This window comes from Megascapheus bottae, chromosome 18 (genome assembly GCF_031878675.1).
Source record: "Megascapheus bottae isolate mThoBot1 chromosome 18, mThoBot2.hap1, whole genome shotgun sequence".
In the NCBI taxonomy this organism is placed as follows: Eukaryota; Metazoa; Chordata; class Mammalia; order Rodentia; family Geomyidae; genus Megascapheus; species Megascapheus bottae.
In genome coordinates this window covers 7,564,458-7,592,117 of record NC_143526.1, presented here as the reverse complement: position 1 = coordinate 7,592,117, position 27,660 = coordinate 7,564,458, and the positions used below count along the sequence as shown (strand labels likewise).

At 40.5% G+C, this 27,660-nt stretch overlaps 1 protein-coding gene across 34 annotated transcripts in view; it reads left to right on the top strand.

The window, feature by feature from the left end:
• The first annotated feature begins 1,438 nt into the window (after positions 1-1,438).
• Clasp2 (cytoplasmic linker associated protein 2) overlaps positions 1,439-27,660 on the top strand; it is a 206,896-nt gene continuing 180,674 nt past the window's right edge. For all 34 annotated transcript variants that reach the window (XM_090351849.1, XM_090351844.1, XM_090351847.1 and 31 more), the window contains exons 1-2: positions 1,439-1,655; positions 25,018-25,096. In XM_090351849.1, the coding sequence (XP_090207975.1) occupies positions 1,461-1,655; positions 25,018-25,096 (274 nt within the window). In that variant the 5' untranslated portion in view covers positions 1,439-1,460. The remainder of the gene's footprint in view (positions 1,656-25,017; positions 25,097-27,660) is intronic.

The following is a 27,660-nucleotide window of genomic DNA, read 5'->3' as shown; positions in this document are numbered from 1 at the left end:
AGTTTTATATAAGTATTTTTAAAAACTGGAAACAAAGACAAAAACAAAATGCCTACTACTAAAGTGACAGATGAACAAATCATCACCAAATAGAATAATGTTTAGGTATAACAAAGAACAGACGGCTAAAACACACATAGACCAGGAGTTTAAGAACCGACTTCTTAAGCATATGTAGACTGGGAGTTTGGCCTGGTGGTAAGAGTGACTGGCTAGCAAGCATGAATACCGGGGTTCTATTCCTTGGTACCACACACATAGAAAAAGCTGCAAGTGGTGCTGTGGCTCAAGTGATAAGAGCACTAGCCTTGAGAAAAGCCTAATGACAGTGCTCAGGCCCTGAGTTCAAGTACCCAGGCTGGCACGAAAATAAACAATAACAACAAGAGAACACACAGCACTGACCTGAAATTTCGAAATCTTTTGCTAGGGAGAAAGAAGGTACGACTCAAAAGAGCTCACATTGAAAGCTGGATGTAGTTAAGGACAAAAAAACAGGTGGTGACAAGGAGTAAGTACCAACTATGGGGGGTTACAGAAGAGGGAAAATTGTGCTACCCAGTATATGTATAATATACATTATATCTGTCTATCTAGATGCCATTCGAATGGCCCAGGGTGGAGCTGGTTAAGTGACTGGGACGAGCCAGGAAACTTCCTGGGGTCATGGAAATATAAATCTGTACGGGGCAGCATTGGTTTCAGGAGTGAATACAATTTTGTCCAAAGCTCTAGAAGGCACACTTAAAAACCTCTCTGTAAGTTAAACCTTATCGTGCCCATCATTGGCACCGCCAAGCACCACCGAGTGCGACCCAGGGACTGAGGGGGTGTCTGGGAGCGGGGACAAGGAGGTTTTTGAGGAAGAAGCACGTTCCACAGCAGTCTGGCTGGAGGAGGAAATGGCCTGGGCGGAGGAAGGGGGCGGGAGACTCCAAGTCCCAGAAACTTTTCGCAAGTCGGGGTTTGAGGGGGAGGAAAACGTCCCGTATTTTGCCCAGGGAGGGCAGGGTGTCGCTAAAGCTGTCGCTCGAGCGCTGACGCCAGCTGGACTCCAGATCCCACCCGCCGATTCCTGGGGCCGTCTACATCCTTACTAGTACTTTCCGGCCTCCTAGGCTACAGCCGGGCGGGGAGGGGGGTGGGGTTGGATGGGGGCGGGCTCTCGGCGGCGTCGCGCTGACGTCACGCGCGCGCTGACGTCACCGGCGGCCGCGGCCTGTGAAGCGGGCTGGGGCTGGGGGGGCGCCGAGTTTGACTAGTTTGGGGGCCGCGGAGTGTTGGGCGCTGCCCCTCCCCCCCTTCCCTCACCGCCGCCCGCCGCGCCCCGGGAGCGGCGCCTCGTGCGGACCAGCGCGTCCCCGCCGGTGCCCACAAGGGGCTCAGAGCGGCGGCTGGGCGGCGCACAGTTCTGAGAAGTTAGCCCCGGACGGGCGGGAGGCGGGAGGGCGGGCGCAGCCATGGAGCCCCGCAGCGCGGAGTACTTCAGCGCCCAGGTGCTGCAGAAAGAGGTGGGCAGTCGGCTGCAGGCCGGCCCGGAGCTCTTGCAGTACCTCAGCTCCCCCGGAGCCATCCCGGACCTGGAGGAAGACCCGAGTCGCCTGGATAAGATTGTGGACGCGCTCGTCGGCTGGGTGGGCTCGAGCAACTACCGGGTAAGCGCGGGGCGGGGCGGCCCTCAGCCGCGGCCCTTTAACCCGGCGGCGCGTCCGGACCGGGAGCCCCCGAGGTGCCTCCCAGCCCCCGCGGGCGGGGGAGCGTGAGGGCTCCCGCCGGGGTCCTGCGGCGCGCCGCCCGCCTGCTGGGCGCTCGCTGCCACCTCCACCTCCACCAAGTTTTTCCACACTTTTGAAACAATGACAGACGCGGCGGGCACTGGGATGCTGTGGATCGCTTAAAATATTATTATTATTAATAATAATATACAGTGAAGGGGCTCGAAGACTTTAAAACAATTGTACATGGATTTAAAGATATTTCCTCCTTGGTATTATTATTATTATTTTGGCATTATTATTATTTATTATTATTTCCTTCGTACGTTTTGCGCGTGGAAGGCTGTGATCTTCTCTTAAATCATCTTGAGGACTTAATCGAAGCCCTCGATTGCGTCTACTGTTAAAGCTATCAAGCAAAGATGCTGACCCCAGGACATAGTTTCTATGCGTGGCCTTTCTGAACGACCCAGAAAGCAGTTTGAACACTCTTTGTCATGTTGTTTGATCACAGTTCACCGAGGACTAACACGGGTGTGCTGCCAGGTTTAATTGCTGCTGGGAAATGAGATGAAAGAAGGAAAGGAAAAAAAAAGTTTTCGAAGGATGAGTTAAACGAAAAAATGACTATTTAGTATGTAGAGCTGGCAGGTTGAGGTGGTAATGTAGCTACGGAGGGAGACCAGGTAATTATTCTGCCATTAGCCAGTTCTGTAGTTGATACCAGATACTTTCCTTAATAGTCTTCTGGTGGCAGTGTTGGCTTAAAATCCTTTCCAGACCCTCCCTTGCATGAAGGATTTTTTTTTTAAACCTATCCTTATAACCTTGGAATAGAATGGACTTAAACTTTTATCTACATGGAAAAGGACAAGCTTTACAGTTATGAGTCAGATTTAACGGTGAAAAATATTAGACTTTTATTAAACAGTTCGAGAATTTACCACCTTGATGCTCCATTATAAACTACCTGCTCTTTGTTAAAGTTTGGGAAGAGTTAATATTTATTACTAACCATCTACAGATTGTGTGTTTGTGTGTGTGTTTGTAAATAAGCTAAATTTGCTTATCCTGAAAGAAAGGCATATGAATAGGTTTGTACATCACCTGTATATATACTTTGTGCTGTATAGATAAAATACATAGCCTTTATTCATTTTCCATTCTCTATATATCACCTTCTCTTTACTGACTTTACTGATTTAGTCTACTGCACTTCTAGGATATATTGTCAGCTAGTGCTGGTTGCACAGTACCAGGTCTTGGAGCACAGCTGGTTGCTGTAGCAGCACAGTCAAGTTTTCTCTTACACACTTGAGCTCGGCTCTCCTTGGTGTTGTGTTTTTCTGTTAGCTAGTTCCATGCCTCCTTCAGAGTCCCAAATTCTTTTCAGTAAATGTTCTTTTTGTGTGTGTGTGTGTTCCTTACTAGATTATGTAGCCTGAAATAATTTCAGCAGCTAGGAAAGAAGTGCCTTAAGCTGTCACCACTTTATCTACACAGGTTCGTCTATCTGTAGAGCCAACATTCTTTGCAGTTGTTTGGGATAAATTGCCTGTCTTCCTCACTTAATGTCAGTCTCTCCACTTAAGAATTAGATGCTATACCTCCTATCTACTTAGAGGGATTGATTCTTCCTGTTGTTTTTTTCCCCCCGCCTCTTTTCTGAATCATGAATTCAGTACGCATGTATTGAGCTTGGCTTGCACTCACAGTTGAGATGGTCTCTCTTAGTCCCGTTCCTTTTAAAGCTGATGCTCTACCACTTCAGTCACTGATCTACTTCCACTTTCGTATGATTAGTTGGAGATAAAAGTTGCACAGACTTGGGGCTGGGAGTTTGTCCTAGTGGTAAAGTGCTTGCCTAGCATGCATGAAAACCCAGGTTCGATTCCTCAGTATCACATACATAGAAAAAAAAAAAGAGCTCAAAGTGAAAGTGGTGGTGCTGTGGCTCAAGTGGTAGAGCTCTAGCCTTGAGAAAGCCCAAGGACAGTGCTCAGGCCCTGAGTTCAAGTCCCAGAACTGGGGGGAAAACGTTACATGGACTTTTCGGCCTAGGCTGGCTTCGAACCCTCATCCTCAGATCTCAGCTCTCTGAGTGGGAAGGATAATAGGCTTGAGCCAACAGTGCCTGACTAATTCTCCCTCCCTCCTTCCCTCCCTCCCTCCTTTTTCCCTTCCCTCCCTTCCCTTTCTTCCCTTTCTTCCCTTTCTTCCCTTCCTTCCCTTCCTTCCCTCCCTTCCCTTCATTCCCTCCCTTCCCTTCCTTCCCTTCATCCCCTTCCTCCCCTTCCTCCTCCTCCTCCTCTTCTTCCTCCTCTTCTTTTAAATCATTTTAAAATTTATCTCTTGGGGCCAGGAGTGTGGCCTAGTGGTATAGTACTTGCCTAGCAAGCATGAAGCTCTGGGTTCAATTCCTAGTTACCCCATACACAGAAAAAGCTGGAAGTGGTGCTGTGACTAAAATGGTAGAGCACTAGCCTTCAGCACAGAGAGGCTTAGGGACAGTGCCCAGGCCCTGAGTTCAAGCCCCAGGACTGGCAAAAAAAAAAAAAAAATAGCTCTAAATAATGCACAAAGTGGTGTCGATGCAATTTGTCAATTTATGTTTATAGTGCATTTTGATCAGCACTTTAAACTACTATCCCTTACATCTCAGCCTCCTGAGTAGCTTGGATTACAGACATGGGCCACTGGTGCCTGGCTTGCCTCAATACATTTTGAATATCATCTATATGCTTGGTGTTGTGTAAGCAACTGTGAATAACAACAGAAGGCAGCTAGGCATGATAGCATGTACCTATAATCTCAGCAGTCAGGATGCTAAGCTAGGAAGGAGGCTGTGGATTGCTACGCAAGCTTCAGGACTGCCTCAGCTACATGGTGAGACTTTGTCTCAAAAAATAAACAGGGCCAGAAGTTTGGCCTAGTGGTAGAGTGCTTGCCTAGCATGCATGAAGACCCGGGTTCAATTCCTCGGTACCACATACATAGAAAAAAGCCAGAAATGGTGCTGAGGCTCAAGTGGTAGAGCTCTAACCTTCAGAAAGTCCAAGGACAGTGCTCAGGCCCTGAGCTCAAGCCCAGGACTGGCAAAAAAAAAAAAGACAAGAAAGGCTCATTCATTAACTAAAATTCTCTTTAGGATATTTATTGATGACCTACCAAGTACAGGCTTTTAGTATTCCAGTGACTGTGGATAGGACAGTGGGGAAAAAAAAAAAGGTAGATAACCACTGATTTTGTGGATTTAGGTTAGAATGGAGAAGGAAAATAAGGGTGAGTGAATAAAATCTACAGTGTTTGATGGCATTAAATAGGCTGGAGAAAAAAAACAGTGAAGGAAATAGGGAGTGTTCCTACTCACTTCAACAAAGTAAGGTGAAATCTGAGTACAGAGAGTAAAGATATAAATATAGGAGTGAGGTTATAGAAGATTAGAGATGCAAGTTTTGAAAAGGCCACCAGCATAGCTAGAGTTTAAATGAAGTATAATAGGAAAGATGAAGTTATAAGTAGAAACAGCTCTCTCTAATTTTTTTTAATTTAAAATTTTTCTTTTCTCTCTCTTTTTTTTTTTTTGACAGTCCTGGGGCTTGAACTCAGAGCTTGGGCCCTGTCCTAGGGCTTTCTCAAGGCTAGAACTTTACCACTTGAGCCACAGTACCACTTCCGGCTTTTTCCGTACAGGTAGTACTGAGGAATTGAACCCAGGGCTTCATGCATGCTAGACAGGCACTCTACCTCTCGGTCATGCTCCTAGCCTCTTAATTTTTATTTTTTGCTGGCCCTGGGCCTTGAATGCTGAACTTGCACGCTGTCCCTAAGCTCTTTTTGCTCAGGGCTAACTCTTCCACTTGAGGTGCTGCTGCTGCTGCTGCTGCTGCTGCTCCTGCTCCTGCTGCTGCTCCTCCTGCTCCTCCTGCTCCTCCTCCTTCTCCTCCTTCTTCTCTTCCTCCTCCTCCTTCTCTTCCTCCTCTTCCTCCTCCTCTTCCTTCTCTTCCTCCTTTTCCTCCTTTTCCTCCTCCTCCTCCTCCTCCTCCTCCTCCTCCTCCTCCTCCTCCTCCTCCTCCATCTCCTCCTTCATCTTCTTCTTTGTAATGAATTGAAGAGTCTTGGTGGATTTTCCTGACAGGGCTGGTTTTGAACAATCATCCTGAGATATTAGCATTCTGAGTAGCCGGTGTGAGCCATTGGCACCAGGCTTAGAATTTTATTCTAAACATGGTTGAGGGCTTTATTTGGGGTGGTCTCATAGTTCCTTAGTAGCGGAACAATGGAAGAAGCAGGATGGTAGGAGCCATGGTATCAGTGGCAGTGCAGAGAAAGTGGAAAATTTGTGGTATGAGTTGTGGTAGGTCCAGTAGGACCTCATTTTGGATTGGCCATTAATATTGAGGGAATTAGAGGAATTAGGGATTAATTGCCTTGTTTGAACAATGGGATAAAAGATGCTGAAATGGAGAAGACTAAAAACAGAACAAGCTGGGTGAGGGAAGTGAAAAGTTTGGTTTCCTTTGTGTTAGGTTTGAGAAGTTTAAAATCTAAGTTGAAATATTAAATGGACATATGTTGCAGTTGGAGATAGATAATTTGGAAGTAGGCATATGTTTGATATGTATGCTTTGGCATTTGACTTTTGTTTGTTTGTTTGCCAGTCTTGGGCCTTAAACACAGGGCCTGGGCACTGGCCTTGAACTTTCCCAAGGTCAGCACTCTACCACTTGAACCTTAGCACCACCTCTGGCTTTTTCTGTGTGTGTGATACCAAGGAACTCAGGGTTTTGTGCATGCTAGGCAAGCATTCTACCACTAAGCCACATTCTTGAGCCCAGCATTTGACTTTTGTGGAGGAGAGTCTTTAATTAACATAAACAGTTAAGTATGATAACCACTGCTTAAAGAGTTCTTCGTGATTCTCAGGTCCTATCCCAAGTGCTTTATTTGCATTAATCATTTTATCTCTAAGTTGACCTTATGAAAACGATATTATTTCCTTGTTTTATTAAGTGTGCTATTAGTGTAGTATGTCATAATTTTTATTTTTTTTTGTGGGGCTTGAACGCAGGACCTGGTCATTGTCCCTGGACTTCTTCACTCAAGGCTAGTGCTCTACTGTTTTGAGTCACGGTACCACTTCTGGTTTACTGGTTGTTAATGGAAGATAAGAGTCTCATGGACTTTTCTGTCCATGCTGGCTTCAAACTCCTATCCTCAGATCTCAGCCTCCTGAATAGCTAGGATCACAGGCCTGAGCCACTGGTACCTGGCTCTTAGGTCATAATTTTGATCAGTCTACTGACTGTATTGAACCTAGGCAGAACCTAGGGTGCCTATACACATTTCCTGCTTCTCTCTTCCCCATTTTTACCCAGCCTCATGCTTTCTAGACAGGCACTCTATTTCCGGTTTTTGAGATACAGTTTCTTTGGACATTAGCTTAGGCTGCCACTCAACCTGCTTTTTACTTTCTGTTGTAAGTGGGATGACATATGTGTACCACTTCATCCAGTGTCTTAGACAAGGGGTCTTATGAACTTTTCTGCCCAGGCTGGCCTTAAACTTGGATCTTCCATGATAGTTTCTCAAGTAGCTAGGACTAAGGTATTAGCCTCTGGAATCTAACTCTTATTTTTTTGTTAATACTGTTTTTTTCTGGTGTCCAGTTATTTATTAGCTATATCTTCATTTTTCCTCATTGTTTGGGGTAGTAGCATTTACAGTCTACCTACAGCGATAACAATAAGCTGACATTAAAAATGAAGAAACTACTAGTAAGTAGCATTTATTTATTTATTTTGTGGATCATAAGGCTTGAACTCAGCCTGAGCGCTGTCCCTGAGCTCTTTAGCTTAAGGCTAGCATTCTAACCCTGGGCCTGGATGGTGTCTCTGAGCTCTTCAGCTCAAGACTTCCGCCTTAATCTTGAGCCAAGCTCCACTTCCCATTTTCTGGAGGTTAATTGGAGATAAGAGTCTCACCTACTCAAAATCAAAGGTATTCCTCAACTCCAAGGTTACATGAGATCTTTTTGCTCTCACAAATGGAATTTATCCTCACAAAATAGTGTTCTAAACCAACAAAAGCCTAATTAAATCATTTATACATTAAAAAAAAAGTTTCAAGTCCTTTTGTGCCTGTGCTGGCTCTGAACGTTGATCTTCAGGTTTCAGCCTCCTGAGTAACTAAGATTACAGGTGTGAGCCACTGATCCTGCTAATATACATAATTTTAAAACACTTCTGACAAATCCTTTAACAGGATTGGTTCTATAGACCTTCCTCTTTTGGATATTAATCCCTACAGATGCTCAAGTCTTCTATAGTATTTTTTTTTAGTTTTTATTTTTTGCCAGTGCTGGGGCCTTAACTCAGGGCCTGGGCAATGCCCTTGAGCTTTTGCAAGGGTAACACTCTACCACTTGATCCACAGCACCACTTCTGGCTTTTTCTGTGTATGTGATACGGAGGGATCAAACTCAGGGATTTATGTATGCTAGGCAAGCACTCTACCACTAGGCCACACTCTTGGCCCTAGTATAGTTTTTTTTTTTTTTTAAACATAATCACGATCTATACATATCCTTATACTTTAAATAATTTCTAGATTACTTACATAGTACAATTAAAATACTATGCAAAGAATTATATTGTTTAGGAACTACTGACAAGGAAAAATATGTGTTCAGTACAAATCCATTATTTTTCTACAAATACTTTCCTTTTGAGGTTACTTGACTCTGAGGCTGCATCACTCTTGCATTTTGAGGGCTGACTATGAAATATGCCTGTCTGACTAAACAGAAAGACATAATAATAGTCACATGGCTATAGCAGTGCATATAATTGCTGTAATGCTACAACTACTAATTTTAGACCATTATTGATGTATGGTTGCTGATGATTCAGACATTGAAAGTGACATTATTGTTGAGGATTGTGTGATATTCTGTAGCTCTAAAGTTTGAAACTTATTTCTTCAGTATACCTAATTTGAATCTTAACTATGCCATATGATGTTCATTGTGTTTTGTTTGTTATTAAAGAGTTTATTAACATTGATTTTTTACATCATATTTCAAATGTCATGTTTAACAAACAGTTATTCACAGAGGGACTCTAAATGTTTTTGAGGCAGGATTTTGCAGTATGGCCTCAACTAGCGTTAAACTTGGCAGTCTTCCTTCTTCAGCTTCTAGAATAAAGGAAAAAGAACTGAAAGCTGGGCGCCTATGGCTCATGCCTGTAATCCTAGCTACTCAGGAGGCTGAGATCTGAGAATCAAGGTTCAAAACCAGCCTGGGCACTAAAGTCTGTGACACCCTAATCTTCAGTTAACCACCAGAAAACTGGAAGTGGTGCTGTGGCTCAAGTGGTAGGGGCCTACCCTTGAGCTTTCAGCTCAGGGACAGCAGGCAGGTCCAAAATTCAAGCCCCACGACCGACAGAAAAAAAAAAAGAAAGAAAAGAAACAGATACCGTGCCAGCTTCTTTTTCCCACTTCCCATTCCTCTATTGATCAACATCTTTCAGTGAGATTTGTTTTGCATATACTTGTATTATTACAAAATTACTACCATTCCTTTTCTTTCCCTTTCCTTCTAGATAGAGGTGTTTTGTGTTCTTTATTTTATCTACATATATTTATCTACACATAATTATTTAATTATGTGTATGGACACACATTTGTCTGTGTGTGTATGAATATGTAGTAACTTAGGTCTGGCTTCCATATATTAATAAAAGAAAATATATATCATTTTTAAAAATTCAGTATGTCTCAATATGATACCCACCAGTTGCATCTATTTCTTGAAAATTGCATGATTTTGTTTTTCATGACAGTATTCCATTTTGTGTGTGTGTGAGTCTGTGTCCTGTCCATTACAAGGTGCCCATTTGTTGGGCACCTTCACTGATTCCATTGTTTGGTTATTGTGAACAGTGGTACAGATAGATATGCAGATGTCCTTCTGGTTTATTGATTTACTGTCTTTTGGATATATGTCCAGTAGTGATGTGGCAGCATTGTAAAGATGGCTCTTCTTATCTGATTTGAATGACAATTGGCTTGGAAGGTTTTTTCCATCCTTTTCTCCTAAGCCTGTGTTTGTCTTTGTCAATGAGATGAGACATTTCTTTCTTTTTTCTTTCTTTTTTTTTTTTTTTTGGTTGGTTGTGGAGCTTGAACTCTGGGCCTAGGCACTGTCCTGAGCTCTTCAGCTCAAGGCTACCACCCTACCCCTGGGCCTGGGCCTGGACCTTGGCCTTGTCCCTGAGCTCTTCAGCTCAAGGCTACCGCCCTACCCCTTGAGCCACAGTGCCACTTCCAGTTTTCTGATGGTTAAGAGTTTTGTGGTGGTCTTTAGTGCCTAGGCTGGCTTTAAACTGTGATCCTCAGATCTCAGCTTCCTGAGTAGCTAGGATTACAGGCCTGAGCCACCACACTTGTCAAGAAGTCTTTTTTAGACAACAATTGGATCTTGTTTTCTGGTTCAAGTTTGTGTTCTATGATTTGATTGGGGAGTTGGGCTTATTGACATTTAACATTAATATCAAGAGGTATATCATATTTTCTGTCATTTTATTGTTTTTGTGATATTTGTTTCTTTCTTCTCCTGCTTTGCTAATATCTCTCCTCCCCCCCACACCCTTTTCTCTTTTTTTGTCAGTCATGGGACTTGAACTCTATCCCTGGGCATTTCAGCTCAAGGATACTACCCTACCCCTGAACCATAGCACCATTTCCAGTTTTCAGGCTGTTAATTAGAGATAAGAGTCTAACTTTAGTGCCCAGGCTGGCTTTGAACAGCAATTCTCAGATCTCAGTCTCCTGATTAGCTAGGATTACAGGCATGAGCCACTGTGCCCAGCTTGCTAATCTTTTATAATATGGTTTATTCTTTTTTTTTTTTGTCAATCATGGGGCTTGAAGTCAGGGCCTTAGCACTGTCCTTGGGCTTTCTCAAAGCTAGTGCTCTGCCCTTGAGCCGTAGTACCACTTTGGCCTTTCAGAAATCAAACCCTGGGCTTCATGCATGCTAGGCGATGACTCTTATCACTAGGCCACGCTCCCGGTCTGGTTTTATTCTTTACTATATTTTTCTGTGTTTGATTTATTTTATTCTGCAGATAGGATACTTGTAAGTATTTTTGTGGACTAGTTTAGTAGTCTTGAGTTCCTTCAGCTTTTGTTTATCAGGGGAAGTTTTTACATCTCCAGTTCTGAAGAATAGCATAGTAGGCTTGGTTGAAAGTTGCTCCTCACGGCCTGAGGTCTTTTCATATCCTCCTTGCAGTTTACTGTCTGCAATGAACCTTGTTATTATTCCAATGGGCCGCCTTGTAAAAATTTGACTCCTCTCTTTGGCAGCTTTGGATATTCTTTTATTTTTAATTTTATGTAAGGGTGTTGTACAGAGGGGTTATAGTTACATAGGCAAATGAGTACATTTTTTTATCGAACATTGTTACCCCCTCTCTCATTTTTCTCCCACCTTCCCTTCCTCACACCCACTCTTCCCCCAAGCTGTAAAATTCATTTCCAACCTAGTATCTTGTGAGATTTGCTGTTGCATTGGTTCACTCTTTGTCCTTTGTCTCACCATTTTGTTATTCCCCATCCCTTCCCCAAATCAGATAAACATAAATATAAGACTCAGGGTACAAAAATGAAAAAACAGTGACAACAGGGGACAAAGTAGATGAGTGGATCAAGAAAATGTGGTATATATACTATCTGACAAGTGTAATTGTAACCCCTCTATACATCACCTGGACAATAAAATACAATAAAAAAAGAATACACACACACACACACAGTAGAAGTCCATGCTTCCGTCAGAAAGAATGACATTGCCTCATTCATAAGGAAATGGAAAGACTTGGGGAAAAAAATCGTATTAAGTGAATTTGCCAGACCCAAAGAAACATAGGCTCCATGGTTTCTCTCATTTATAATTAGCGTATGTCTAGGATAGTCCTAGCAGTGGATCGTGATAACTCAATAGCTATGTACATATGAGCATGTAAAATGATGCTAATTGAAATAAACTCAAAGATATAGAAACAAGAGGATTGTTTTGTTGTTATTTTTAATGTATTATGTGAATATTCTTTTTTTTTGGGGGGGGGTCAGTCGTGGAACTTGAACTCTGGACCTGGGCACTGTCCATGAGCTCTTCAGCTTGAACCAAGCCCCACCTCCCATTTTCTGGAGGTTAATTGGAGATGAGTCTCAGCTTAAGGCTACTGCCCTACCCCTTGAGCCTCAGCATCACTTCTGTTTTTTCTGGTGATTAATTGGAGATAAGAGTCTTATGGTCTTTAGTACCTGCACTGGCTTTGAACCTCTCAGATCTTAGGCTCCCGAGTAACTAGGTTTACAGGCGTATGTCTAGAGAATGTTTGATCTTGATTTATCAAGGTTGGGGGAGTTTTCTATGACATTTTGTTAAGTTTTTTTTGTTTTTGTTTTTGTTTTTTTTGCCAGTCCTGGGGCTTGAACTCAGAGCTTGGACACTGTCCTTGGGCACTTTTTGCTTAAGGTTAGTGCTGGGCCACTTGAGCCACAGCACCACTTTTGGCTTTTTCTGAGTCTGTAGTACTAAAGAATCGAACCTAGGGATTCATGCATGCTAGGAGAGCACTCTATACTAGGCTATGCTCCTGGTCTGAGTAAGTTCTTAATGTCTTCAGTTATTAAATCTTTTTCCTCATATATTCCCCATAATTTGTAGATTTGAGTGAGAGAGAGAGAGAGAGAGTGTGTGTGTGTGTGTGTGTGTGTGTGTGTGTGTGTTTGTGTGTGTGTTGCCAGACCTGGGACTTGAACTCAGCCTTGGCATGGGTGTTGTCCCTTTTACCACTTGAGCCACATCTTCACTTCTGGCTTTTTTGGTGGTTAATTGGAGCTAAGAGTCTTGTGGATTTCCAAGGGTTGGCTGGCTGGATCCTCAGATCTTAGCCTCTTGAGTAGGTAGGCATGATCCACTTGCATCCAGCTGGATTTGATCTTTTGATGGTATCTGAGAGGTCTTTTTTTTTTTTTTTTTTTTTAAATTGTGGGTCATGGGGCTTGAACTTTGGGCCTGGGCGCTGTCCATGAGCTCTTCAGCTTGAACCAAGCCCCACCTCCCATTTTCTGGAGGTTAATTGGAGATGAGTCTCAGGTCCTTTTGTGCCCGGGTTGGCTTTGAACCTTGATCCTCAGATTTCAGCCTCCTGAGTGCTAGGATTACAGGCATGAGCAGCCACCGGCTTACGAGGTCTTTTAAATCCTTTTGGTATGTCTTTTTCATTGTCTTTGACTGATCAAATTCCTCTGCTTTTTCTTCAGCTTACATCCTGTTTGATCTTTTGCTCAATTATGACTTTTTGATTGCTCTTCTATGTCTATTTATATATATTTACATATAGATATCTCTGGGTTACAAAAGGCAGGGTGTACTTTTTAGTTCTGGGTGTGACAGCTTTTTTTCCAGGAGTTACATTGGAGTAGGGGACTCTAGAGATGAGGCTGACAGCTGGTGTCTCTGTTGTTTGACTCACATCTGCCAGATGTGGTAAATAGCTGCCTCTAATCTAATGAATGGCTGTGCTGGACTATTTTAAGCTGCTGTGCTGTATTACTTGGTGGCAGATCCTCAGCTTTGGGGATACGACAGCACTTTCTGTAATGGGATACACAGCCCCTTGTGCAGGTGCTTTTTCTCTCTGGTTTAGAGGGCTTTCCCAACCCTTCCTCTCCTGGTACTGCAGTTTTCTTGTCTCTCGTAGCCACTGGTTACTTGTCTGTAGCCGAGCTTCCTGCAGCTTAAACTTTTGCTGTTCTCTACCAGTTGGCCTGCCCTCCCACACCACTTATAACTAGTGTATACCCAGATCTGTGGCCAAGTTTCCTCTGGATGGTTAAGTTGCTATTACTTCTTGTCTCTGGGCTGCAGGAGAAACCTTCTCAAGGTGGCCATGCTTTGTTGCTCTGTGATATGGGGTCACAGGTTGTCTTTTGCCGCTACTCCAGCCTGTCACAGCAGATTGATTCCACCTCCCAAGTCCCTGGACTGATTATAGTTTGTGGAATTTTTCCCTGCATTTGAATATGGCAGTTGCTTGGCAGGACTGTGTGAATTTACTTGGTCTTACTGTGTTCCTAATTCCTTTTCTCCAGCTGGGGAAGCTGACCACAAATTCCTTACCACTTTTATTCTTTGTTGGCAACTCTATACTTCCAAGGTCCTCATAAATTCCTTATAGTCTCCTTTCTTCCTTCTTCCCCTGATTAGAATCTACTTTTTTTTTTTTTTTTTTGGTCAGTCCTGCGGCTTGAACTGGGAGCTTGGGCACTGTCTTTGGGCTTCTCAGGGCTAGTGCTCTACCACTTGAGTTACAGCACCACTTCTGGCCTTTTTTTCTCCCTCTGTTTGTGGTACCAAGGACTCCAACCCAGGGCTTCATTGTATGCCAGGCAAGGGCTCTACTACTAAGCCGTTCCTGGCCCAGAATCTGCTTGTTTTTGTGTCATTAGATTTCTCTTTTCCAGAACAATAATAAATGCTTTCATTCCACTATCTTTCCTTGACTCCTCTTATGTTCATTCTTATTTCTCATCTGGTTCCTTATTCTTTCTATATCGTCCTCATTTGATAATAATTTTTGGTATTAATTGACTCCTGCCTATCCTATACCTGCACTAGGGCAATAAAGACGAATGGAGGAAAGCACAAAATCCTTTTAACTGGTTTCACTTTTAGGAACTTCAAGATGACAATACTCTTGAGTAGTCATACGGAATTTTCTTAAGTCATTCACTTTTCACTTAAACACTTTTTTTTTTTTTTTGCCAGTCCTGAGGCATGAACTTACTTTAGGGCCTGAGCACTGTCGTTGGGCTTTCCTCAAAGCCTCAGCATCACTTCCAGGTTTTTTACATATGTGGTACTGAGGAATTGAACCTAGGTCTTTGTAAATGTAAGACAAGCACTCTACCACTAGGCCAAACTCTCAGACCCTACTTAAACACTATTTTACATTTTTCCTATACTCTCAAGCTTGCCAATGTTTCTTCCATCATCATTGTCAACTAAGGCCTTGCTTTCTTCCTCACTGAGAAAGTGGAAGGAATTAGAATTTCGTTTCCCATTGTTATATTAACTCGTTTTTTAGAATTTACATCCATGATGCAGGAATATTGTTTGATGCCAGCCATGGGATACATAGTAAGATCATAATCTCAAAAACAAACAAACAAACAAACAAACCAAAAAAACCAAACAGGGGCCTAGAGCCTAATGGTAAAGTGCTTGCCTAGCATGCATGAAGACCAGGGTTTGATTCCTTGGTACCATATACACAGAAAAAGCCAGAAGTGGTGCTGTGGCTCAAGTGATAGAGCGCTAGCCTCAAGGAATGCCCAAGGATAGTGCCCGGGCCCTGAGTCCAAGCCCCAGGACAGGCAAAATAAATAAAATAAATAAAAAATAAAACAACTTGATATTTTGCATTAACAACATTTTTTCGCTAAGTGATTTGACACATTATTCATTTCATTGAGTTGGAACTGTAGCTCAATTGACAACTTACATGTAAGTTTAATTAATTAATTAGATAAAAGTCTCACTAGGTAGTCCAAGCTATTCTTGAACTTATATTCATCCTGCTTCAAACTCTAGAGTACTAGAATTAAAGATGTAAGCCACTCCACCTGGATTTTATTATCATTTGATAATTTGGGTTTTATGATTTAAAAACATACTAAAATTGCATCTGGGCCTTAGCCCCAAAATTGCCTTTCAGAGTTTTGGTTTTTCCACCTGTTAGATGTGTGTATAATGCTTTTAGGGAAAGATGTTTTAGTTTTACTTTATGGGTCATAATTAGAGATATTTGGGTTTTAAGGAAGTTACAAGGTCCAAGTTGGAATATTGCTCCAGTTAGTTTTATTCCAGAGACTTAAGTATTCTACTGGAAGTTGAAAGATGTCCAAATAGAAGTATAGGAAACTATTTGTAGCTCCATTTGTAAATCTTTATTTTTGCTATATCATGTGCACCTAGTATATTCCTTATCAGCACAGTGTTTATTATTGTTTTTTTTACTATCCAGTGTAACTTTAGAATCAGCCAGTCAACTTGCACCAGAAAATGGGACTTTTTATTAGGATTAAACTATTACTCTTTTGGGAAGAATTGCATCTTTAATGTCTTTGAATGATACTTGTTTTCTTCAAGTTAGTCTTATGCATGTTTGTTTTGTTTTGTTTGCCAGTCTTAAGCCTTGAGCTCAGGGCCTGGACACTGTCCTTGGACACTTTTTGCTCAAGGGTAGCACTCTGCCACTTGAGCCACAGTGCTACTTCTGGCTTCTTCTGTGTATATGGTACTGAGGAATTGAACCCTGGGCTTCGTTATGCTAAGCAAGCACTCTACCACAAGGCTATGCTCCAAGCCCCTAATGTATAGTTTTAAGAGTAGTATAAATGATACTTGTTCTTTCTGACAATTGTGTCTTCTGAAAATTGTATTTTATGATATGTAAATGTGAAATGACATTTGGTATGTTGATTTTCATGGTAAACCTAATCATATCATTACAAGTTTTGTCTTCCTGCATTTTGTGGATGTTTTTCCTTTAGGTGTCCTCTTAGACTTTTCTACCTGGGCTGGCTTTAACCTGAGATCTCAGTCTCTTAAGTGACTTAAGATTATAGGCTTGAGCCACAGATACCTATCATTGCTATACTTTTTAAAGAAAAAAGGAAAGATTAAAAAAATACATAAAAATAGGAAGAAAAATAAATTTAGCCACAATGCTCATCAGTGCATGGCCAATTCTCCACCATTTTGTCATAATTCATAGGTGTCATATTGTTTTATCCATAGTGCTTTCTAGTCTTAGGTTAGTGTCTCAGGGAAAAGTGTTCTTTAAAAATAAACATGTGGCTAAGGACATGACCCTAATGACAGAGCATCTCTGTAGCAAGCCCAAAGTCATGAATTCAAACTTAACTACTACAGGTAGGCAGGCAGTCAGGAAAGAAGGAAGGAAGCAGAAAAGCTGAATTAAAAGGTTGACTCAAGTGGTAGAGTTCCTCCATAATAAGTTGTGAAGCCCTGAGTTCAAATATCATCATTATGTGGTTAATGTTGTTGCACATGTTTATAGTCACTGAACTTGGGAGGATCAGGCAGGAGGACTCAAAGTTGGAGGCAGTGATTTTCAGGCTATTCTGAGTTCAGGCCAGCTTGGATTAGACAGCAAGACCACCACCACTACCACTACCACCAGTTCCTCCTCCTCCTCCTCCCCCTCCTTCTCCTCTTCTTTTACACACACACACACAAACACACACACACACACACACACACACACACACACACACACACACACACTGAGCTGCTCTTCAGCTCAAGATTAGTGCTCTACCACATTGAGCCACAGCACCACTTCTAGTTTTGTGGTAGTTAATTGAAGACTTTCATTCCTGGGCTAGTTTTTTGAACTATGATCCTCAGATCTCAGCCTCCTAGGTAGCTAGGATTACAGGTGTGAGCCACCAGCACCAAGTAGCAAGACCCTGTCTTAAAAAATTACTCTTAAGAAACATTAGGATTCAAATAAGAGCTGTAGATTGTCATTTGCTAATGCATGTTCATTTTGTATTGCTGCTATAACAAATTATCACACGCTTAGCTTATAACAACACGTATTGCTTATAGTTTAAGGTTCGAAGTCTAAAATGGTTTTCACTGGGAAAAAGCCAAGTTGTTATCAGGACTGAATTCCTTCTAAAGATACTAGGGGAGAGTTTCTTAGTTTTTAGAGGCCGCCTGCATTCCTTATCTCATATCTTTTTCCATCTTCAAACCTAACGGTTAACATCTTCAAAACTTTCTCTTTGACCCCTGCTTTATTATCATCTCTTCTGACTCTGATTTTTCATTCCCTTCTTGTCTGTAGGACAACTTCTTTTAAAGAACTTTGAAATTAATCTCTTTATATATGGTCAGTTGCTTTTTGACAAAGATACCAAGGATATATTTTAGGAAAATGGTAGTCTTTTTAATTAATTAATGGTATTTGGATGCAAAAGAACTGACATTTTAGATAATTATTATTTTTTTTTTTGCCAGTCCTGGGGCTTGAACTCAGGACCTGAACACTGTCCTTTGGGCTTTCTCAAGGCTAGTGCTCTACCACTAGAGCCACAGCACCACTTCTAGCTTTTCTCTATGTATGTGGTACCAAGGAATTGAACCTTCCGGTATGCTAGGCAAGCAATCTGCCAGTAGGCCACACTCCCTGCCCCTGAAATTATATGCATAAAGAATTTAAATTTTAAATATACAACTCGAAAATGTAAATCTTTTAGAGAGCCAGCCAAAGTAGCTGACACTTGCAGTCCTTGCTACTCAAAAGGAAGAGATTAAGAGGATCTTGGTTCAAGGCTAGCTACGGCACAAAGTGTGAGACCTTCTCTTTATCAATAAGGAGCCTGGAAACCAGTCAGTCTGTCTGTTTGTCCATCTATCAATTTATCATCCCATCTATGGGGGAAGTGTAAATAAAAGATCCACCCTAGTCCAGGCATAAATCCGAGACTCTTCAAAAAAGAAAACTGAAAGAGCTTGGGAGCATGGCTCAGGTGGTTAAGCACCTGCCTAACAAAGACAATATCCTGTTCATACACCACACACACACACACACACACACACACACACACACACACACACACACAAAACCCTCTTAGAAGAAAGCAGAAAATTTCTCTAATATTTGTCTTAGCAATGCTTTTTCTATATTTGACACCAAAAGAACAGGCAAACAAGTAAAAATCAAGTGGGATTGCATTAAACTGAAACATTTCTGCATAGTATAAGAAACAGCAAAACAACAGCAATAAGAAACCAATATACCATGGAACAAAATAATTGCAAAGCATATACCTGCCAGAGTTAATGTCTAAAATGTATAAAGAGCTCATACAACTGAGTAGCATAAAATAAAAGACACACAAAACCCCATCCCCTTAAAAACTCCAAACAAAAAAAATATGAAGTTGTCAAAGGGCATGAAAAGGTATTTGCCAAAAGAATACATCAAAATGGCCTGTAGATATATGAAAATATGTTTAACATCAGTAACCATCAAAGAAATGCAAATCAAAACCATATACAGTTTTCCATCCAACTTGTTAATATGTCTCTTGTTAATAAATCAGAGGAATTGTAAGTGATGGTGAGGATGTTGAGAAAGAGGAACCTTTTTTGCACTGTTGGTGTGACTATATAAAACTAGGAAAGCCATTGTAGGAAGTAATACTGCAGTTTCTCAAAAATGACCTGTCATGTGATACAACAGTCCCATTTCTGAGCATAAACCTAATAAAATGAAATCACTAATGAAATGAAATCACTAATGAAAGAGATTGGAACTCTCATGTCCATTGAAGCATTATTTCTAAGATATGGACACAACTTGCACATATTTATCACGCAGATAGATGAAAGAAGAAAATGTGGTATACATGTATACACATGCAGATATTATTCAGAGAAAAGAAAAGACAAGAAAATCCTGTCATTTGTGGCAACATGGATCAACCTGGAACATTTTATGCTAAGTGAAATAAACCAGGCACACTATGACAAATATTTTGTGGTCTTACTTAGATGTAGAATCTGAAAGGAAACAAAAAAATAAAAACAGCCACAGAAAACAGAATGTAGCTACCAGGGAAAGGTAAGATCCAAGTTATAGGGCATGTGCTTTCTGGAAATTGTATAACTTGATGACTATAGTTAATTATTTATTGTACACTTGAGAGTACATCTTGCATGTCTTCATTAAAACAACACAACAAACAGAACACTAGATGCTGGTAGCTCACTCCTCTAGTCCTAGCTACTCAAGCGGCAGATATGTGATTATTTGCTAGCCTGTGCAGTAAAGTTGGACTTTACCCTGGATTGAACAATGTGTCAGGAATTTGACCTAGTGGTAGAGTGCTTGCCTAACGCATGAAGACCTGGGTTCAATTCTTCAGTACCACATATATAGAAAAAACCCAAAGTGGTCCTGTGGCTCAAGTAGTAGAGCTTTAGCCTTGGAAAGCCCAAGGACAATCCTCAGGCCCTGAGTTCAAGCTCCAGGATTGGCAAAAAACAAAAACAAAAAAACTCCACTGAAAACATGGCTCAAGTACTAGAGCTTCAGCTATGAGCAAAAAAAGCTAAGGAGAACACGGCCCTGACTTCAGTTCCCTGTACTGCCTCTTTCCCCAGTCCCATAAAAAAAAAAAAAAATTAAAAAGGAGCCTCTTGTGATACATTGAGTAGGATAGTAATCGAGATACCTCTTTGTCAGGATCCTTAAATATACCTGCAAAGTCCTTTCTGTTATATAGGATAAATACTTATAAATTCTGGGGGTTAGGATTATTGCTGTTGTTGTTGTTATTATTGCCAGTGTTAGCATGTTCATTAAGTCTCTTTTTTAAAATTCTTATTAAGTAGAGATCTTCCTTTGTTTTCCACATTAAGCCTTTTAGCAGTCAAATGCTCCACCACTGAGCTGTAGGCCCCACATTAAGCCTTTTTATAAGTCTCTTTTGACTGTATCTTTCTTGTTCCTTGAATTTTATTTGTACTTTCCTTTAGTTTGAATTTTGCTGATTTTACGCCTATTATATTTGACTATTTTTCTATATTTTCTGTAGAGGGGTAATTTAATTAATTGTATGTGAAGCTTAATTGGCTTCAATTCAATTTGTTTTAATATCAAGACTATTTCATAGGTAATGTTCTCCTTGCAATAAGAGTCATATAAAGTCTGAGTTTCTTTTTTTGTGATGTTCATATCCATTTATGTTTAATGTGTGGCTCTGTTAATACATTGAAATTTGTAAATTTTTGGTGGTCTATTCTGTCATCCATTTGTTAGCTGGAATACTTCCTTTACTTAAAACTAGTTACCCACTGGTACATAGTCATATCTTTGGTGCTGACTCTTTTAAGAATGCCAGATCTGGGCTGGAAATGTGGCTTAGTGGTGGAGTGATTGCCTAGAATACATGAAGCCCTGGATTTGATACCTCAGTACCATATAAACAGAAAAGCCAAAAGTGGTGCTGTGTCTCAAGTGGTAGACTGCCTTGAGTGAGAGAAGCTCAAAGATAGTGCCCAGCAAAAAAAAAAAGAATGGCAGATCTGCATAGACTCACAAGCACATTTGTGTGGTTATCACTGTTGTTTATTAATTGTGAAAATAATTTGGTTTTCTGGTATGGAACATACAAAACTATGTTGCCAAATGATTGAGTATATGAACATGTGTAATGCATTTTAAGATAGTGACTTTTTCCCCCCCAGGCTCTAGTGGCTCACACTTATAATCTTAGCTACTTAGGAGATTGATCTGAGGATTGAGGTGTGAAGCTAACTTTTGGAGTATCCTTTTTGGATACCCAGAAGAGATGCTTGCTTATCACGCACTCAAAAGCCAGAAGCAGAGATGTGGTCTAAGTGATATAGCTACAGCTCACACAAAAAACAAAGCAAGAACTGGTCAAGGTCCTGAGCCCCAGTAGCAGCATTTAAAGAAAATGAGGGGGCAGGTACCGTTGGCTCACACTTCTTGTAATCCTAGCTATTTAGGAGGCTGAGATCTCAGTATTGCAATGAAAGTCTGTGAGTTTTTGTTTGTTTGTTTGTTTGTTTGTTTGTTTTTGTGGGTCACGGGGCTTGAACTTTGGGCCTGGGCAATGTCCCTGACCTCTTCGGCTCTTCCCATTTTCTAGTGATTAATTGAGGATAAGAGTCTCATGTTCTTTAGTGCCAGGCTGGCTTTGAACTGCAATCCTCGGATCACAGCCTCCTGAGTAGCTAGGATTATAGTCATGAGCCACTGTGCCTCACTAGTCTGTGAGAATTTATCTCCAGTTAACCACCAGAAAACCAGAAGTAGTTTTGTGGCTCAAGTTGTAGAGTGATAGCCTTGAGCTGAAGAACTCAAGGACATTGCCCGGGCCCAAAGTTCAAGCCCCAGGACTGACCCCCACTTCAAAGAAAAGAATAATTTTGCTAGGTATATAATAATATGCATCGATAAGATTTTTTGCTCAATACTAAGATAGCACTAGTGTCTCCTGATTTTCTGTTTGCTGGCAGAAGTTTGCTGTACTTATATATTTTCTTTTATGTTGCTTTTTCTTCTTGGTGGCTTTAAGGCTTTTCTTTTTAAACCATTTGAATACCACATATCTTGGGATTTTTCTTTGCTTTTTTTAAAAACTTTTTTTTTGATGTTCTGTGACTCTGGGGCTTTGGAGCTTTTTTTTGTTTTGCTTTGTTTTTTAATCATATTCTTGACCATTTTCTCTAATTTTTTTTTTTTTTCTGGTTATGGGAGTTGAACTCTGGCTTGGGCACTGTCCCTGAGTTCTTCAGCTCAAGGCTACCACCCTACCCTTGAGCCACAGCCCCACTTCCCGTTTTCTAGTGATTAATTGGAAATCAGAGTCTCTCGGCTTTGTATTGTGTTGTATTGCATTGTGTTGTATTGCCTGGCTTTGTATTGTATTGCCTGGGTTGGCTTTGAACCTTGATCCTCAAATCTCAGCCTCGTGAGTAGCTAGGATTACAGGCGGGAGCCATCACACCCGGCTTTTATTTTTTTTGCCAGTCCTGGGGCTTGAACTCAGGGCCTGGGCACTGTCCTTGAGCTTTCTCAAAACTAGTGCTCTCCACTTGAGCCACACAGCACTACTTCTGGCTATTTCTGTGTATGGGAATTGAACCCAGGACTTAGTATATATTAGGCAAGCACTCTGCCTGTAGGCCACACTCCCTGGCCTCTAAATGCATTTTGTTTTGTTTTTTGTTTTTGCCAGTCCTGGGCTGGAGTTCAGGGCCTGAGCACTGTCCTTGGACTTTCTCAAGGCTAAAGCTCTACCACTTGAGCCTCAGCACCATTTCTAGCTTTTTTTCTATATATATGGTACCGAGGAATTGAACCCAGGTCTTTGTGCTTGCAAAGCAAGCAGTAGGCCAAACTCCCGGCCCTCTAAATACTTTTTAATGGTTCTCTTTTCCTTCTGTAATTCATATGAAATATATGTTTGGCAATTTGATATTGTTTACTGTTCTTGAATGCTTTGTTCTTCCTCTTTTCTTTTTTTATGGATACTTTGCTTCTCTGTGACAGATGTATTGCTGTTACTTTTTTTTTTTTTTTTGCCAGTCCTGGGCTTGAGCTCAGGTTCTGAGCACTGTCCTTGGACTTTCTCAAGGCTAGAGCTCTACCACTTGAGCCTCAGCACCATTTGTTTTTTTTTCTATGTATGTGGTACCGAGGAATCAAACCTGGGTCTTCATGCATGCTAGGCCAAGCACGCTACCACTAGGCCAAACTCCCGGCCCATGCTGTTACTTTTAACCTCTTACTTTTCATGAAGTACAGTTTGTACAGTTACAAAACAAACATTTGCATTTGACTCGTGATTACCATCTTTTATTGAAATGCCTCACTAATTCTACTTGTCAGCTCTTTCATTGTTATTTTATATTCTCTCATGGTTCACACCTATAGATTATTTTCATGTTTTTGTTCTCTTGATACCTTTGCTTTTTTTTTTTTTTTTTGCCAGTCCTGGGGCTTCAACTCAGGGCCTGAGCACTGTCCTTAGGCTTTTTCCTCAAAGCTAGCACTCTGCTACTTGAGCCACAGCAACACTTCTGGCTTTTTCTTTGTATGTGGTACTGAGGATTGGAACTGGGTCTTTGTGCAAACTCCTGGCCTGATACCTTTGCTTTTGACATTGGCATTTCCTTCCTCTTGTATGTCTTACAGTTTTTATTTGAAAACTAGAGTGTGGTCAGGAAATTTAAGCTAAGTTATAACTAGTACTCATGCTTGGAAATGGTAAGCTTTTCTTTTATAAATTTGTAATGTGGAGCTAGGTAATGAGTTTATTTAGGAATTAAGTTAGATTTTCATATTTTGGTTGCCACAGTTACCTAGCCAGTGTTTTCTCTAGGCTCCTCTATAAGTGGGTTTGCTTGATAGATTTTCTTGAATTTGCCTGCCGGGTACCTGTTGGTTATTTTATGCTTACTGGCATGGTTGTGAGGAGTGGGATTCATTCTTTTGGTTTTCCTATCTAGATTCAGCTCTTTGACCTTCATTATTGGGGAAAGTTTTCATCCAAGAACCACCCCCTCAACAAAACAAAACAAAAACTCCAAACCTGAGGCCTTTAATTATTTGAGCCTAGGAATGTCAAGAGGTTTTTTTTGTTTTGTTTTTGTTGTTTTTTTTTCCCCTGGTAATACTCTGGTAATACTGTTGTTGGATCTCTTTTTTTCAGTACCTTCAACTTTTCTTTTCTGTAGGACAAGAGTACTGGAGAAGCATTTGTGTCTTTCTTGCCCTCATAATACTACTACAAAGAGACACTCCAGTTTTCCTGCCTAGCCCTCAGTCTTAATTATGAGTGTGGAGGCTTGGTGGACTGAGCTTGACAGTATAAACTAGATAGAGCCTGCAAATGGGTACAAACTCCTCATGTCCATGGCTACTAGTTCTGAATTTTTGTACTAGCCAACACTCTTTTTTTTAAGTTTGCTAAATACAGCCACTTCATATACTAGTTTTATTTTCCTCTTGCTTTCTGTCCTATGTGGCCTACTGCTACAGTACCATGTTTGTTTTTTCTTCCTCCTCCTCCTCCTCCTCCTCCTCCTCTTCCTCCTCCTCCTCCTCCTCCTCCTCTTCTTCTTCTTCTTCTTCTTCTTCTTCTTCTTCTTCTTCTTCTTCTTCTTCTTCTTCTTCCAGTTTTGTTAGTTATTTTTCAACCTCAGTTTTCTGGTGGATTCAACAACAGTCATGATTTTGTAGATGACTGCTTTTTCTTGAAGTAGGAGTGAAGAGATATTTTCCTACATGGTAGGCAAAACACAGAGTAGTCTTATATTTTTATCTGTTAGATTTAGGAAACATTTCAGAGTTCTAGGAAACTTGCAAGTATACACAGAGAGTCTAACCACCTAATCTATCAGATATTAACTTTTTTTTGGCCAGATGTACTTAATCAGTGTTTTCCTATATATTTATAGTATGTTATTGTCATCATTATTGAACCATTTGAAAATAGAGTAACAAAATTCCATGACTATTAACCCCAAATACTTTAGTCTCATTTTTAAGTTGGTCATAGGCGAAGATTTCTGTATGTCAGAAATTATTTGCTGATATTGAAGTATGTATCAGTAATTTTTATTCATTTTATTCATCTCTTTCTGTAGGTATCATTATTAGGACTGGAAATTTTAAGTGCCTTTGTGGACAAATTATCAACACGATTTAAATCCTATGTACCACTGGGTAAGTTAAATTTAATTATTTAAAAATCATTTGAGAGTTTGATACAGTGGCCTTTCTTTCCCTAGTTTTTGTTGACTAGAATTAGTTCCCTGTAAATTAAAAAATGCAGTTTTGTACAACGCAGAGATCTACTACTTACTGTCCTAGTTTATTTGAACTTTTTTTTTTTTTTTTTTGCTGCCAGTCCCGGGCTTGAGCTCAGGGCCTGAGCACTGTCCTTGGACTTTCTCAAGGCTAGAGCTCTACCACTTGAGCCTCAGCACCACTTCCGGCTTTTTTCTATGTATGTGGTACCAAGGAATTGAACCCAGGTCTTCATGCATGCTAGGCAAGCACTTTAACCACTAGGCCAAACTCCCGGCCCTTATTTGAACATTTTAAATCTGTTTAAGTATATAATTATATTCTCATTGAAGTCAACAAAAGAGAGCAGCCTCTAGGCATCAGTGGCTCATACCTGTAATCCTAGTTACTCAGGAAGCTGAGATTTGAGGATTGTGATTTAAGGCCTGCCTGGGCAGGAAAATCCATGAGACTGTTATATGCAATAAACAAACCCCTCAAAAAAAGCCAGAACTCGAGCTAACCTTGAGCTGTCTGGGCATAGTCTCTTGAGTCTAAGCCCCAGGACCAGAACCACAAAAAATTTGGCAAGTACTCCTAGATTTAATTTTGTTGTTACTATTTTTTTTTTTTTTTGAAAAATTTTTAGTCTTTTGGTCCTGGGCTCTGTCCTTTAGCTTTTTCCACTTAAGACTACTAACTGACTCACAGCTCCACTTCCTGCTGTTTGCTGGCTAAGTGGAGATAAGAATCTCATGGACTTTTCAGCCTACTGTGGCTTCAAACTTTGATCCTATGGTCTCCGCCTCCTGAGTAATCAGGATTACAGTTGTGACCTATTGGTAATTTGTAACATGGCTAACATTGTCATTCTTAAAACTGTACGGAAGCACTAGTTCTTCCACTGTCTATTCAGACCAACATTTTATAACACAATAAAAATAAATTATAGTACTACGAAATGAAAAAAACACAAAGCTGTATTTTTATTTTATTCATTTTAGTTTTGGTGCTAGAGCTTCAGCCCAGGTCCATGCATATGCTAAGTCACTGAGTTATACTGGTTATAACTTATATTATTAAAATTAATATTATTAAACTATAAAAAATTATTTTAGCTAGATTGTCTCAAAAATGTTTCATAAATACTTACCTGTTTCTATGTCATAATTTGTAAACTGGTCCTGAACTATTGGCCATACTTTGAGTAATATTTATTTACAGTGTGTTTGCGTACAGTCAATATTTTGGTAATATCTTCTTTGTATATTAGTTAAAATTACATATTTGTCTGGCCTATTTTCAAACCTATGACCTTCAGGTGCCTTGTGATTTTTATAAGTGAATTTTGGTCCCATTTAGCAACACACAGAAATGTAACTTTGAATGTTAGTGGTTTTCTTTTATGAATTAACTTATTGCTTCCTAATGTGTTATTGTACTTATTTTAAAATATCTGAGGACTGCAGTTTGAAACCAATCAGGAAAGTTCGTGGGGCTTTTTTTGTGGTCGTGGAACTTGAACTCTAACCCAGCACTGTCCCTGAGCTCTTCAGCTCAAGGCTACTGCTCTACTCGTTGGGCCACAGTGCCACTTCTCATTTTCTGGTGGTTAATTGGAGATAAGAGTCTCATGGACTCCAGTGCCTGGGCTTGCTTTTGAAACATGATCCTCAGATCTCAGCCTCCTGAGTAGCTAGGATTATAGGCGTGAGCCACGGCACTGGGCTCATGAGACTTTTATCTCCAATTAAGCACAGAAAGATCTAGAAGTGGTGCTCAAGCTCAAGTGGTAGAGTACTAGTCTTGAACAAAAGGACCTTAGGGGTAGCATCCAAGCCCAGAATTCAAGGCAAATAAACAATTCTTTTTTGTTTAAAGTTGCTTTATTTTATTTTATTATATGAGTAATACCCGCCTTACTGCAGATGAATAGATACAGAAAATGTGGTATATATATATATATATATATATATATATATGCAAAGGAATTCTACATAGCCAACAGACAATATAAAATAATGGCATCTGCAGGGAAGTAGATGAATAGAGCGAATCATGTTGAGTGAGACAAGTCAAGACCAAAGGAACAAAAGGCGCATGGTATCCTTAATATGTGGCTATTAGATCCAAACAGTGCAAGGGCGAGGACTCAATGTTTGCATACCCAATGCTATGGACATGGTATTGGAAATATAAACACAACTACATAGACATAAAAACCTATGACTCTATAGACATAATGTTTTATTACATTGATTAATACGTATCTATGATATATATACAAACCCTTAGCCTAATTTTGATTATGTTCTAAAAACTAAGTGCCTGTGATTGTATATAGAGATCCCCTTCTTGAATACTTGTTTGTTAAACACGTCATTTGAAATATGTAAAAATCAATGTTAATAAATTCTTTAATAAAAATACATGAAAAAAAAAACCATTTGGTTTGTAAAAGGTCTCATTTGTCACATCCCGTAGCAAAATTTGTAACTGCT